We start from the raw sequence: 15,719 nt of genomic DNA, 5'->3' as shown, positions 1-15,719 counted from the left end.
GCCTTGGAGAGTGGGACATATCCCTCCACTTTTACCACTGATAATTAAAAATGCAGTTTCTAATATGAGTAAAAACTTATTTTTATTCATATAAGCCTTTTACAACTTTATGACAATAATGAAAACCAAAGGAAGCAAAACATTGAAAAGAATTTTTATTAAAAAAAAGAATTTTTAAATTTGCTTTTGAACATATGTGACATTTGAAATGTAAAGTAAATTTTAACATGTCATCATTTAATTTTGTTTATATTGTACTATGTTTATTCTCAAAGTCCTATCCAGAATTTCTATAATAGTTCATTTTCCAATTATGAAGCCAAAATACTGGAGCTTCTAAAGTTCAAAATAAATAGACTTTAACATACAAAATTGATCTACCTTACCCACCTTTACTCCAACTGTTATTTACCAACATTTGATTGTTGAAATTTTACAGTGAACATAATTATTATTTAGTATTAGACACATTTTATAGGATCAAGCATATGAAATTCTTAACACTTTTATTCCCCACTAATTCAAAAGAGTTCCTGCTTTATGCAGGGTAACACACTTGTTGCCCTGGGGTAAATCAAAATGAGAGAGCCTGTCCCTGCGTTCCAGAAATTCACAAGGAGGGAAACACCTGTGCAGGAATAACTGAGCTCCAAGGCAAACTGGTAAGTACAATACTGAGGTAATACACAACGGGAATACTAGGGAGAAGTTTCATTCCAAGTGGGAGATGGTGGAACACTATGGTAACAGCACTGAATGTGAGCTCTGAACATAACTTTGCTATGCAGAGTTACAAGGAAGGAGCTATAATATGACCAGTGTTTCTACTCCTAGGTATATACCCAAGAGAAATGGAAACATATGTTCACATAAAATTTGTATACGAATATTCAAAGCAGTATTATTCATAATAGCCAGGAAGTAGAAACCCCAATGTCCATCAGCCAATGAAGAGGTGAATTAAATGTGATATATCCATACATGAATATTATTTGGCAATAAAAGGGAAAGGAATTTCTGATCCATGTTGTACCACAGATGAAACTTGAAAACATACTAAGTGAAAAAGACCACATATTGTATGATTCCATTTAAATAAAATGTCCAGATAGAAAAGATAGAAAGTAGATTAGTGGTTGCCTCAAGTTGGGGGAAGATAAGGAATGGCTGCTAATTGGTACGGGGTTTCTTTCTGGGGTGAGAAAAATGTTATAAAATTGACTGTGGTGAAGCACATTCGTGAAAATACCAGACTTCCTCATTTTCTCCCCAGTTGATTTTGGTATTATTCATAATTTAATTTTGGATATTTCCTACTTTTAAAATTTATATGTAAGTCTAATCTGTTATTATTTATTCCAATAGTGGTTTTTATTTTGTTATCCATCCATATTCCTACTCTATCATTTTATCTAGTACTTATATGGGCTATTTTATCATGTCTTTATTGTTATTAAAGCCATATTTTTTTCTTAAAAAAATGATTGTGGTGATGGTTGTACAGCTCTGAATATACTAAACACCAGCAAATGTATACTTTAAATGGGTTGAACTTTATGGTATGTGAATTATGTCTTAATAAAGCTGTTATTTAAAAAAAAAAAAAAAGTAGGTTGAAGGGAATTTCAGGCAGAAACCATAGCAGAGAGCCATGGAGCGAAAAAGCCTATTCAGTTAAGCCTGAGCAGACCTGTGTGGCTGGGGCTTATTCAGGTAACACTGAACATGGGATGCACAACGGGGCCCCCAGAGGAGCACAACCCTGCAAACACCTGACTTGAGCCCAGGGAGCCCTTTTTCAGACTTCTGGCCTCCCAAACTGTAAGAAAATAAAAGTGGGTGGTTTTCACCCACCAATTTTGTTTTGTTTTGTTTTCTGGTTGTGTAAGGTTTGTGTTATTTTGTTTTATCCTGAAAACAGTCTTGAGTAGGAATTAGGGTCCCTTTTCGCAAGAGAGGAAAAATGAGGCCCGATAGGGTTAGTGACTTGCACAGGATCCCATGGGGACAGGTCAGCCACCAATTTTGGAACTGGTTACAGCAGCCACAGGAAACAAATACAGGTCTCAATCCAATTGACCCCTCAGTCACCACACATATTTGAGAGATATTTGATTTGCCTCAGAGTTTTACCTATTACACAGTTTTTAGTCAGAGGGCAGGCCATCTATCCCCTGCAGTCCCTTCCTCGGTGACCCTTCTGAGAAAGTGCAGGATAGGTATAGGTCACAGTCCCAGACATCGAATCACAGACATTAGGGAGGACTGACATTTAGATGTAAAGAGTGAATATCTAAATGGAGGTGTCTCCCATGCTTCTGTTTCTGAGCCCTCTTTCCTCTGTGTAACCTCCCCCTTGGCAATCCCTTGGATTCAAAGTTAAGCATCAGGGGTTACTTCCAGAAAACATACACATCTCCTCTGTGTATGAGTCCAGCTCATCCTTTCTATCAAGTGCCTCTCCTGCATTTCCCAGAGGTTGCTCTATGTCCTCCCCCAAACATGTGGCAGCACCTCAAACGCGGCATCTCCAAATGAGATCCAGCGTTTTCCCACTCAGATGTGCTTCATCTCACGCTGCTGACATGTGAACAGGGGCCCCACCATTGGCCGAAATCCTAACTAAAAACTGTGTAATAGATAACAGTGTGAGACAAAATCTCTCTCAAATACATATGGTTCTTTAAAGGGGTTAATTTGATTGAGACTTGTACCTCCTTTAATGGCATATTCCTGGCTCTCACCATCAAACAAACCTGGAGGTTATCTGGGATGCTTTTCCCTAAATCCTCACATCCAATTAGTTGCCAGTTCCTCTTGGTTCTCTCCCCTCCCACTGACAAGGCCTTCTCAGCCTCTCAGCCTCAGAAATATAGTCTTTTCCTGCTCCAGCCCACTCTAAATGCACTATTTCAAAGTGTAGGTTAGGGCCTGCCCCTGCCAAAAAAACAAAGCCCGCTTCATCACTTTGGAGGTTGCTGGGATGCCAGCTCATCCTAAAAATTAAGAAACATTGAGGGGAGGGTATAGCTCAGTGGTAGAGTGCATGCTTAGCATGCATGAGGTCCTGGGTTCAATCCCCAGTACCTCCATTAAAATAACTAAATAAAAACTTAGTTACCTCCCCTGCCAAAAGAATAAAAAATAAATAAAAGAAATATAAGAAATATTTATCCCACCTTTCTCATTCAGCTTTAGAGAAAGTTCTTCTTTATAGAAGAATCACAGATGATAAATGCAAGAGGTTTGATAGAATCAAAAAAAAAAAATCAATATTTTGCAACCCCTAATGAAATAATGGCTCCAGGCAATAATCATCAATGGCTGCTAACCATTAGGTGAAAGGTTGATAAGGAAGAGTGACACCACCACAAACTACCAATCAAATTTAAAATCCCCAAAAGTAGAACAACTAGACATCACGTTCCTCCTGAAGTGAGGCAAAAGAATCACCTATGGCGTATTCTTGGAAAAAATTGGGGGGGCAGAATCAAATCATGTTTCTAGATCTAACTAGACACCATGGGGATACTATCAGCTAAAATCCTGAGTGAAGGAAATTCTATAGGATATATGATCTAGTTCCTTCCTCAAATAAATAGCAAGAGGAAAGAAATTAAAATGGGCTGAATGTTATAAAGTAAAAGAGACATACCGACTAAATGCAATGTTGGATCCTGATGTAAACAACCTGCAGAAAGACATTTTTGAGACAGGAAAATGGAATACAGACTGATTAGTGTATGATAATTAATAAAATCTTACTAATTTTGTTCAGTGACAATGATATCATGGTTTGGTTAAAATTAAAAAGATCTTACCTATTAAAAATACATTTTTAAGAATTTACAAGTGAAATGATACGATGCCTGAGATTTGCTTTAAAATCCTCCAGCAAAAGATATTTTAAAAAAGGAAAGGTTAAATAGAATGAGAAAGGCAGAAAATTGATCGTTGTTGAAGCCGGGTCATCGGTACACAGTTTCATTATTCGAGTTTCTGTTTCTGTGTATGTTTTAAGATAAAAACGTCTGAAAATAAATAATGTTGGAATTATGCCATATTTCATAATGAAAAGTTAACATGCTAAGAACTTTAAGTTGTGGTGAACGTGTAGGAAGTTGTGGGAAATTGATGTTACGAGTTCATCTCTCAAGAACATAGACTGGATAAATGGAGTCTTGGAAAAGCTCGTATTTAGTCTTCTAAACATTTCATACACATCTAACCTCATGAACATGCAACCTGTGTGGTTGTATGAGGACCCACGTATTTTTTTGTTTTGTTTGTTTTGGGGAGGGGGTAATTAGGTTTATTTATTTAACTTTTTTTTTTTTAAATAGAGGTACTGGGAATTGAACTCAGGACCTTGTGCATGCTAAGCATGCACTCTACCACTTGAGCTATACCCCCACCTCCACATTAAATTTTAAAAAAACTTTAATGTTTTATTTATTTATTTATTGGTTTACTGTGGGCGGGGGAGGTAATTAGGTTTATTTATTTTAATGGAGCTACTGGGGATTGAACCCAGGACCTCATGCATGCTAAACTAGCACACTCTACCACTGAGCTATACCCTTCCCCCAACGTTAATTTTTGAACAAGGGCCTCACAAATTATGTAGCTGGCCATACAAACACACACACACTTATTTATGTATATATGCTAAATATACCTAACACAATAACATATATATATGTGCTGAGTGTATTACATATATATGTATTTATGTTAAGTATGTGTATATTTAATAGTGTATGTGTAATTAGTGATGAAAATTTCCTAGAAGTTCTGTTCCTAGTGAAGCAACTAGGTCAAAATAGCTCTTTCAAAACCTCTGCACATCCTCTGTTTAAGAGGATACTTTCTATTTACTACAGTTTTGAGGCAGAGAAAATATATACTCACAAATAAACAAAAGCTTCCTAAGGATGCTATATTTGCTTCATAGTAGTAGAAATATTAAAGCGAGAGAAGGATGTACAAAAATATTGACTGTCGGACACCTGAAACTAATATAATATTGTAAATCAACTATACTTCAATTAAAAAAAGAGAAAAGGTAAAAATAAGGCCACATTCACACTAACTTGCCACATTCATTAGTTTTTCTTTTGAATTTAGACTTATTCATTAAAATCCAGATACTACTAGATTTTTTTTAAAAGATTTCTCTCCACCCAGAAAAATTTCAAACCTACAGAAAACTCCAAGAATAATACAAGAAACACTTCCATATCCTCCACTGAAATTTATCAATTTTTCAATTGTTAACATTTTGTCACATTTTCTTTCTCACTCTCTCTCTCTATATATATATACACACACACACAGATATACATAAAAATTGATTTTCAGTGAACATTTGGAAGTTGCAAATGTCACACCACTTCACCCCTAAATATTTCTGAACACATTGCCTAATAAGACATTTTCCAGGATGACCACAATATCATTATCACACCTAGGAAAATTAAGAATTATTCTATAATGTCATTTAATATGCAGTTTATATTCAAATGTTCTCAATTGTCTCAAAAAAAAAGTCTTTATGCGTGTTACAGCTATTTTCTGACTTTTTCTTTTTTAATATAGCCAGGATACATTCAAGATTCAAGCACCGCATTTGGTCATTATATCTCTCAAGTCTCTTTCCATTTAGAAGAGTTCACCTACATTTCTTTTCCATGATATTGACTTTTTGAGAAGCCCAAGTTAATTACCTTATCAAATGACTTCATTCAGAATTTGTCTAATAATTTCCTCATGATTAAATTTCAGTTAAACACTTTGGGCAAGAAAACTGAATAGGTGACAGTGCATAACCCTTGCATCACATTAGGAGGGGCATGATGTCGGGTCATCCCACTTTCAGCGATGCTAAATTTAATCACTTGGTTATTGTGGAGATGAGCTCTTTCCATTTTAAAGATACATCTTTCCTTTCGTAATATCATCTGTGGGATTATATTTTAATCCGTCTAAAGCCCCTGTTTTTCAACACTTTTTCAACCAACAGTTTTAGCAACAATTGATGAACCTTGTCTTAATCAAATACTGCACCAGAAGTTGAAAACTGTATTAATTGCTTTTAGTAACACTTTTTAGAAATTGCTATAAGCCTTTACAAAAGTATCTTCTATTACTGTGATTTTTCTGCTAAGCCTAAATTTGGCTCATTTTAAAAACTGTAGGATTACACGACAATTTTAGAATGGTAGTTGGTTGCTATAAAGTTTAAAGTAACCCTCAGATACTGCCCAAATTACCTTCCAGCATTCCCTACAGCAATTCAGGGAAACAAACTAGGATGCTCAGTGTTCCTCAAATATATCTTTTCTCGAATGCCTTTTGCCCACACTGCCCACATGGTCTCCTCTCTAGTCACCTAAATCTTTCATACACTTGAAAGTCTCCCCGGAGCATGACTTCTAAGCCCTGTGCCACTATACCTCAGTAGAGAGTGATCTCGTCCCTTCAGATGGACTGTTTTCTGTGCTCAGCTACTGCCTTACGGCACGATTATCATCTCTTTAAAGTGTTGTTACAATAGGTATAAAATGTATTTAAGATAAATAGAATAATTATGTAGTAAACACTAGTGGACTCAACATCCAGTTTAAGGGAAGAAAGTTAACTGTTACCTCTGAAGTCCATTTCTCCAATCACATCACTCCCGTCCCTCCTCAGAGACAGCCACTATCAGAATCTAGTAATAGTTCTCATTCCTTTCCTTCCCTTTATTGTTTTACCACATTTGTTTGGATACCTAAACAAACTTACTTCATTTAGCATGTCCTTGAACTTTACATGGATGGATTCATTCTGTATGTATTTTCCGTATCCTGCTTTGCTTGACGTTATGCTCCTGAGAGATGTGGCATGTTAATACATTTAGCTGTAACTTATTCATTTTCACTGTTACATTGTATTCCAGTGTGTGAATACAATCCAATTTATGTATCCATTCTTCTTGTGATGCACATTAGCATTGTTTCCTGTTCTTTTGGCTATTGTAAATGGGGTTTCTATGAACATTCTTGTAGGCATGTATGTAGAAATGGAAATGATGGCTTTTCAGGGATGGCTATATACACTTAACTTTGCCAGATGATAACAAGTTGTTTTCCAAAGTGACTGTATTTATCTTTTTCACTTGTCTTTTCATGTTACCCATACTTCTCCAACTGGATTGTTAGCTATTTAAGACAGGGATAGATCTTATATTTTTTGGCCTAGAAACAGTAGGCATTTAATAAAAATTTATTAATTAATTGATCCACTAATTGATTTGAAAAAGAAAATTTGAGGGATTTGTTTTTTCTCTTCCCCATCTCCACAATAAGGAGATGAACCAGGAAAAAGTCAAACGTAAGAATGTTTTAGAAATAAGAAAAAAATGGAAACCTTTCTGCAAATGTGGCAAGAAATTAAGGGAAGATGAAAATAGAAGGTAAATGCCAACAATATTCCCTAGCAGATTTTTGATAGTTACAGGATCAAAGCCAGAAGCAGGATACTTTTTAAGCATCTAATACGTGTTTCGTTTCTTTTCCTCTGTAACATTATTCCACTCCTTCAAAGTCTTCAGTATTTCGGATGTGTCAGGTCGTTTCTTGGGTTCTTTTGAGAGTAATTTCTGTAGAAGATCTTTCTGTAATGACAGTGAGAGTCAATACTAAGAAATAAAACATTTCAATAAATAAAATTCCAATGATTTTTAAGGGCTTACTTCTTTGTTGTCAAATACGTCTAAGAAAATGCCATCTCTTAGGTTTTCAAACATCTAAAAATTAAACATATATACATTCATTAGGAAGTTATATACTTTGGAGGGAAAAAAAAGCAAACTGAGAAAGCACTAAAGGCTGGGGATACCCTAAATAGAGGTTATTTCTAGATCATCGGGAAATTTCTGTAGCCAAGAAGCAAGCAGGAATCCTCTCCCCCACCCACCCTGTGTAATAACCATCCTGAACATTACAGCATGTTGAAGTGTTAGGAGCATCATATGAATTGTCTTCCTTCATTCTTTTTGGAACCCTCTGCAATAAGTATTTTCATTATCCCTGTTTCATAGAGGAAGAGGCTGTCGACTCCAGGCGAGCCCCTTTTACTGAGCTTCAGATTAGGATATCCAGTTGCCTGAAGCCTTTCATGACTCCCCACTGCCTCCCCAAGAAAGTGCATATTCTTGCCTTAGCTTAGCCGCAATATAGCTTTCCAGTAACACCAGCCACCACTTCCTTGACTTTTACTCTCCAATGAATATGACACTGCCAGCTATTCCCAAACACACTCTTCACATTCCTGTCTCCATGCTAGCATCCCCATCTTTCAAACTTGGACTATTAGAAGCCAACCGATTCTTCAGAGCCCAATTTAAACGCCTCCCATTAACCTAAATCCCTCCATCTGGCAAGACCTCCCTCATAGCTGCTTTCATAAGCCTTCATGCCTTCTCCTAAAACATTTATAGCATTCTCTTATATTATCTTCCCTTTTAGAATGTAAGCTCCTTGAGAACAAGGCTTATTCATTTTCAAAATGCTTGGAGCGCTTGGCATGGGGTCTTAGGCAAAGCAGGCAATCCAGTAAATTTTACAGACTGATTCAAATAGGAAGAAACAACTACAATTTTATGAGACGTACACACTTCCCAATGAAGACCAAAGTTTTTGATCTTTAACAAAAAGTTTTGGTTGCTCAAACTTGAAAGAGATAAAAATTCCTAGTTCATTGGCATACAACACTCATAGGTTCCTGCCCATTCTCACGGGAAGGCAATGGCTGTCTGCAGCAACACTTGGACATGATGGCCAATAATTTTTGTTGCTTAATTCTTTCTGTGAGATTATTTACCTTCACTGTTTCCAAAAAAGTGGGACATATATAAAGAAGTTCTGCAAGAATTAGCCCCAAAGGAAAGATATCCACTTCATTTCCATAGTCTTCTGAAGAATCCTGAAGAAAATCAAAATATAGTCACATTTGTGACTCAACTGATATAAATATTCATGCCATCTGAGGCCAAAAAAGTCATCTAACCAAAATATATCACACAACAATGTATGTTTATTAGCAAGATATGTAGTCTGAATGGCCAGCTTCAAATCTGTGTCACTGAGTAGTTGTATCATCTGTGTACCTAACCATCAGTGTGGGAATAATCTCAACCATAAAATGGAGGTAACAGTTTTAACCTCAGAGTTTGACTGTTGGGTTAAATGAGACGCAGCAGGTAAAGCAGTTAAAATCGTGCCCAGTAAATGACTTGCATGCAAATGTTCTTATCAGATTTAGTCATCATATTCCACAATGGGAAGCAATCCCAATGTCCGTCAGCAGGAGAAGGGATGAATATTAAGTGCCTTCACAATGTTGTGTAACCATCACCACTATCTATTTCCAGAGCTTTTTCATCATTTCAAACAGAAAATGTACCCATTAAATAACATCTTCCCATTCCTCCCTCCCCCCAGCCCCTGGTAACCTCTGTTCTACTTTTTGTCTTTGTGAATTTTCCTTAAAATATTATTTTAAATAATCAACTCTTTGATACATGGGGATGAAGTAACTGTATAACCACATGGGAAAATCAAGTTATATCCCTTCTTCACATATATATATACAAAAATTAATTCAACTAAAGTATTAGCAAAAATACAAACTGTTTTTATAGACTTATGGTAGGAAGGATCTCCAAAATAAAAATGATTAACCTAGAAGCTATAAAGAAATATTGATAAACATGACAACTTAAAAGCTTCTATGCCACCTTATAAATGAAGAAATAAAAAGTGACAAGGAGAAAAATTATGTGACATAATTAACAGATACCTCATCAATACCCCAAATATATAAAGATTCTTTACAAATAAATTAGAAAAAGATAACTTAATTAAGAAAAATAAGGAAAGGTATGAATAGAGAATTTGCAGAAAAATTTTAAGTTAATACATGTAACAATGGCCTACCTTACAAAAAACCTGGAAAATGCAAACTAAAAAGGCAAGCTACACTTCACTCATCTTACTGACCTGTCTGGTAATACCCTAGTCTGACTGAGAATGTGAGGGAGGAAGCAGCGTTCTCATACACTTCAGCAGGAGAGCAATCACTTCTTTCGAATGACAATTTCACCATTTGTCAACTTTGAACTGCATCTGTCATTCTAATCAATAATTTAATTTCAAAGAATTTATCATTGATTATCATAGAAATATTTATTTTTAGACCCAAAGATCAGGGGGAAGACACATGACATGTCTGTAAAAATAAAGCATTGGAAACAACCTAAATAAACGCCCATCAATAAGGAAATAGTTAAATGAGTTGTGGTATATCTATACTTTGGCATACAATAAGGTTGTTAAAAAGAATGCGTCAGGTCTATTTGTACAGATATGGAAACATTATGATACCTTGTTGAGTTAAAAAAAATCAAGTCACAAAATAACACTATAGCATCCTTATAAAAATGTATTTATGTATATTTTTATGTAAAAAAAGTCTCTGTAAATATCTATTTGTGTCTGTATATTCCTTTTTTTTTTTTTTGTATATTCTTTATAACTCACAGAAACTGATCTAAAAGGATAAGCCACAAACTATAGTAAGAAGAGCAGGAATCAAAGAAAAGGTTAAGAATAATTTTTCATTTTTATTCAATTTACTTCTGTACTGTTTTAATTTCATGAGAGGTGTCTATTATTTTTATAGTTAAGAAAATGAAAGCGGTAAAATAATATATAAGCAGAAAGGAAGGGGATCTCACCTGTTCTGGGCTCATGTATCGCTTAGTTCCCTTTTCAGTTGTCCGCATGTTATCATTTTTCAGGGATGTTACAAGTCCAAAGTCTCCAATCTTTATTTGGTTTGTATCTACTAAAAATATGTTACTCGGCTACAGAAAAAAAAATTGATTTTTAAGTACCAATTCACTGTCATCACTTATCCCCAAATCATACTTAGTAACAGTTATTTTTATATTTACGTATTTTTATATTTACCTTACACAGGTAGCCCAAAACAGGAAATTTAATATTATCAGTCTTTAAATGCTAGCCGAGGAAGTAAGGACTTTTTAGCTGACAGCAGAGAAGGCTTGGGGCAAAGCTGCCTTCAAATATCTGAAGATAAGTGGAAGGTGGCTTCACTCTGCATGGTCTCAGGATCCAGGACTCGAGGGTGAAAAGGACCACAAGATTTGCTATTAAATATCCTAATATACTAATCGTGTGGTCCAAAGAATGGGAGTTAGAGAGTTCCCCATCCCAGGAAGTGTTCAAGACAGGGCTAGATTGCCCACTTGGTGGAAATGTTGCAAATACGAGTCCAGGGTTTGATGGGGATTGAAGTAGACACCCTTAAGATCCCTTCCAATTTTGAAATTCTCAGAGTGAAGCTATTTCCAGTAATGCTGCCGAATGTCCTGTGCAGAATTTCCTCTTGGAGTTTCCTTTACGTCCATTTATCCAGGCCTCTGACAACTTCCTCAAAAAAACACCCCCTCTGTACTTGAAGGCAAACCAAGATAACTGGGAGCTAATAACTAGGACTGAAATATTTTTCCCTATGTAATTCTTCAAGCAGATTTAAAAAAGGGAAGAACAGAAAGAAGGGAATTCATCTTATTATGCAACTTTGTAGGAGGTACTGACCCATAGTCTAAAGACTCTGAAAACAGGAAGGTTGCTAACGAGGAAATTAATATTTTGCCATCCTCGAAAAAGGCTATATTCAATGCAATGTTGAGCTATACACACACATGCACGCAGACTCTAGGAGACAGCATTTACGAGGGTCTAGAAAAGTAATTAAAAGAGAAGCGACTATAAGCCCAAGCAGGCTGAACGAGGAGCTTGCAAGAACCAGCCCATGGAGAAATCAGCAGTTCAATTAGAACCAACGGTTAGACTGGAACCAACTGCCAGTAACACAGATAGATGGAAAGCTGTTGGGGGGTGTGGGGTGGAGAGAAACCGTGCCTCTGCAGTATTCACGTCACAGTGTAGGAATCTGTCTGGTTTGCAAGTGCACACAAGGGTACAAGCTGACTCTGAGAAACAGGAGGTTGCACTTACGATACTGTCTAAACATATAAGCTGGACAGGACTGTCTGGTAAAAACATTAGCTTGCTTGTTTATCGTCATTAAAAAGAAAAAGGAAAACAGTGATGTCATATTTTGTCTAATCAGTTAAGGTGTCATTAGGCAAAATGTTGGGTGGTAGAGCTTAAAAAAAGAGTGCAAACTTTATACAGGAAGTACAGGAATAACGGCTAATGCCTGGGCAGAGGCTGACCAAGGAGCCTGGGCCTTGGGGGACTGCACTTCCTCAGACAGTAAGCCCTCACTTCAGAAACCTCTGTGTTCCTCACCAGCATCTTTGGTCTAGTTCTTAAGACTCTGACAGAAAGCAGTAACTGGTGGTTGATTTGATGGAATTTGGGGTTTTGTTGGGTAAAGACCGTTCTCTGCCAAAGCTACCAGTAGCTGGTATTTTGCAAAGCACCACGAAATAGAGTGTGTGCCCTTGCTTGTATCTTCCCTCAGATATGAGAAAGTAGTAACTGTAACAGTGAAGCTAGAAAAGTTGTAGAAGATGAAAAAAAGGCTCAGTTGTATTAAAGTCTGACCTCTGAGCACCAGCAGACATAGAGCAAACATTATCTGCAAACAGACACAAAAGACTACTCCATGTCACGGGCGCAGGCGGTGCGGGATACGGGAGGGAACTGGCCGACCAGGCGGTGGGAGAAGGGAGCGTCCCCTCCACACCTATCAGAACTTCACTAACTCATCCTGAGGAGGACCTGGGAGGTCATACCCAAACCTCTGCATAAGCAGAGGAGATGATTGTGTAAATAGACAATTTATTTGCAAATGATTGTATAAATAGATAATTGTGCCTTATTTCTTCTTTAACTCTATATTTGAATTATTTCGAAGTGAAGGTACGGTCATTCTAAGTATGCCATTTTGAACATAGTCCTTCCATCATTCCAACTTCAAAGAACACCTTCAGATACTGTTAAAAAGAGATATTGGAACCAGGTGGACTCCAACATGAAGGCATCAAGACGTCTAGCCCCCAGGCAGACCAAGGATGCGATACCTCTCAAGGGCCATTTTTTCCTACGTAGGAACAATAAACAACTATGTACAGGGGTGCCTGTTTTTCTCAAAGAACTTTTTGTTTGTTTCTCATTCCTGGCTGTTTTAGAAAGGTAGGGTAAGCAGACAGCCGAGGTCCATTCAGACAAAGTGCTCCTAGCTGATCCAGAGTGATCAGGAAAGACACGTAAAGAATTCGGGACCAGAGGGGACAGGCAGAAGAGTGTCCCACGCAAGAACAGAGGCACAGGTTTGGTGACAGGATTCAGCTTGGCCAGTTTGTAATGAGAGAAGGCAAGTCACAGGGAGCAGGGCATGGAGGACAGACTGGAGAGCGCTTCTGTCTCTCTCCTTTCATTCTGAGGAGGAAATGGGAAAACTGCTCTTCCAGACCACGGAAGAAGCTGGGAACCCAGAAGAAAACGAAAATATGAAGCTATGCTCTGTGTTCCAAAGTCTGGATTATCGCAATTTTCCCATCATGGGGCAGAGATGTCTAACCAAATGCCAAAAAATTCTAGACTCTGGACCCAGTAATGACTGCTCTCCAGAGTAATGACTGAAAGATTAAGAGAAACATGTTCCCAAAACCCCAGTCATTAGCATCCCTTCTGCCTCTCAGACAAGCCTGAGTGGCAGTAGAGGGAGAGACAGAGTGGCCAACTGGCTGTGTCAGCCATAATAATTATCTGCATGGAAATGTTCCCCGTACTAAAGCTGTTAGTGTTTACAGCTGGGGCATGACTATCAGCCAGCATGACAAACAGGACTGGAAGTGAATGAGCTGCTTCCTACAGCACTCAGGGTCTCACTAAGTTCACTTAGCCCTGGAGATTTTCTGAGTGGTTCTACAGACTGGCATCTGGGGCAGGTTCTAGATACATCCTAACCTTAGAGGATCAGACATGTTACTTCCTCATGACTATTGATTCTAAAATCAGATTTCTAAATTAATAAATTATATTTATCAATTTCTAACAAAGCACATTTTCCACTTACCTTAAGGTCTCTATGAATTAACTGATTTGAATGTATATAGTGCACTCCTGCTGTTATTTTTTCAAAGAATTCCAAAGCCAAACGTTTGTTTGGTTTCTTGCCTCTTCTACTGTCAATCCATTGCTCCAATGTCCCTTTATCACAGTATTCCATTTGGATGAAAAGGCACCTAGTCTTTGATCTGGGTATAAAATTCACATTATGTTAGAAGTAGCAATATAAATAAATTTATAAAAAATACACTTAAAAATACATTAAAAAATTACACCTTCTTAAAAATGCCAAAACGTCTCACAACAGAAATCTAAAGATAATAAACTTGAATCAAAACATAATAGACCATTTTTTATTTAAACCATAAGTTATCCAAAGCTTTATTCGTTTAGCTAGGTTATAAAGTAAGAGCCTACCTATTATTTAATGCCAAAGGTCCTTGATTATCTTTGCTAATGGGAATAGGAGTATAAATACAATGGAATTGCAGAAAACCGAATTTCATTATTGTATACAGTAATTTTAAAACATTTTAATTGACCATAGCTCTACTGAGTATCTATTTTGTGAAAGCCGCAGAATAGGAACCTAATGATAAGAAAATGAATTAGATACTATCCTTGATGACATGAGGATTATATATAGTTTAACAGGAGAGAGATAAAGGAAAAACAAACCTAAAACAATAGTACAGGGATAGGAACCCCAAGAGAAGAGCTGACAAACTGCTATGCGGTCTAACAGGGAGGACTGATTCTGCTAACCATGGTGGTTGTTTTTTTTCTGAACTAAGCTGGCCTCAATATTAATTTAAATTCTTTGAGCATATGTTGGCTAGAAAATAGAAAAAGGGAGCCAGGAATTTGCAGAAAGCTGAAGAAGTCCATATGCTGATGGTACTCCTAAAGCTGACGCTGTTAAACTGGGTGGAGATGGGGTTGGAGTCAGGACTCAGGAGATGGTGAATGGACAGGCCCACAGTGGCCTCAGGATTGCATGGAAAGGACTGTCCCCAGGAAACACTGGGTGACTTTCAAAGTGAGGTGCCAGGTCTTTAAAATCCTTCCGTCCTTTTGCAGTGGCTGACCTGAGGGAAAAACATGAGTGATGCAAGGTGGGGGTGCCCCCATCACCACTCAGGGTCTTGAAATTATTTTCACTGCCCACCACCTCACCATAAGCGGTGTAGCTGCATTCGAAACAGACCCCCACCCTTGACTGCATCCCACCAATCAGGTGAGAGGGACAGGAAAGGGTTGGCAGCGGAGAGGGAGGGGTGCCTCTAACTGCAGCATCTACATGTTCAAACTTTATTCCCAAGACTGCGTTTTCAGTTGAGCTCTTGGGCTTCAATAGTGGAGTCAGAAAAGCTAAACCTGAGATTTTGAAAACAGCAGAGGACAATAAAGGGGTTTTAAAGCAAGTCTGGAGCACGGAGACAAGGAAGGAAAAGATTATTCATTGTCTCCTTACCTGCAGAATGGAGGCATAACAGTGTCTCAAACAGTGTTTCTAGTTATTATTAAATGTAATAATTAATGGCCTCATCTGGTGGCCCACAGATAGTAAATGAGTTTCCTTCATCCTATTACGGCTATGAGAAT

General features: G+C 37.4%; 1 protein-coding gene across 5 annotated transcripts in view; it reads right to left on the bottom strand.

Annotated features, from left to right (window-relative positions):
* Positions 1-142: 142 nt before the first annotated feature.
* Positions 143-15,719, bottom strand: part of EIF2AK2 (eukaryotic translation initiation factor 2 alpha kinase 2) — a 38,074-nt gene continuing 22,497 nt past the window's right edge. For all 5 annotated transcript variants that reach the window (XM_064494583.1, XM_064494585.1, XM_064494586.1 and 2 more), the window contains 5 exons: positions 14,122-14,302; positions 10,781-10,909; positions 8,866-8,967; positions 7,736-7,789; positions 143-7,657 (listed from right to left, as the gene is read on the bottom strand). In XM_064494583.1, the coding sequence (XP_064350653.1) occupies positions 7,535-7,657; positions 7,736-7,789; positions 8,866-8,967; positions 10,781-10,909; positions 14,122-14,302 (589 nt within the window). In that variant the 3' untranslated portion in view covers positions 143-7,534. The remainder of the gene's footprint in view (positions 7,658-7,735; positions 7,790-8,865; positions 8,968-10,780; positions 10,910-14,121; positions 14,303-15,719) is intronic.

Source organism: Camelus dromedarius, chromosome 15 (assembly GCF_036321535.1).
Source record: "Camelus dromedarius isolate mCamDro1 chromosome 15, mCamDro1.pat, whole genome shotgun sequence".
NCBI classification, from domain to species: domain Eukaryota; kingdom Metazoa; phylum Chordata; class Mammalia; order Artiodactyla; family Camelidae; genus Camelus; species Camelus dromedarius.
The sequence above is the reverse complement of the archived record's forward strand: the minus strand, read 5'-3'. Positions and strand labels throughout refer to the sequence as shown.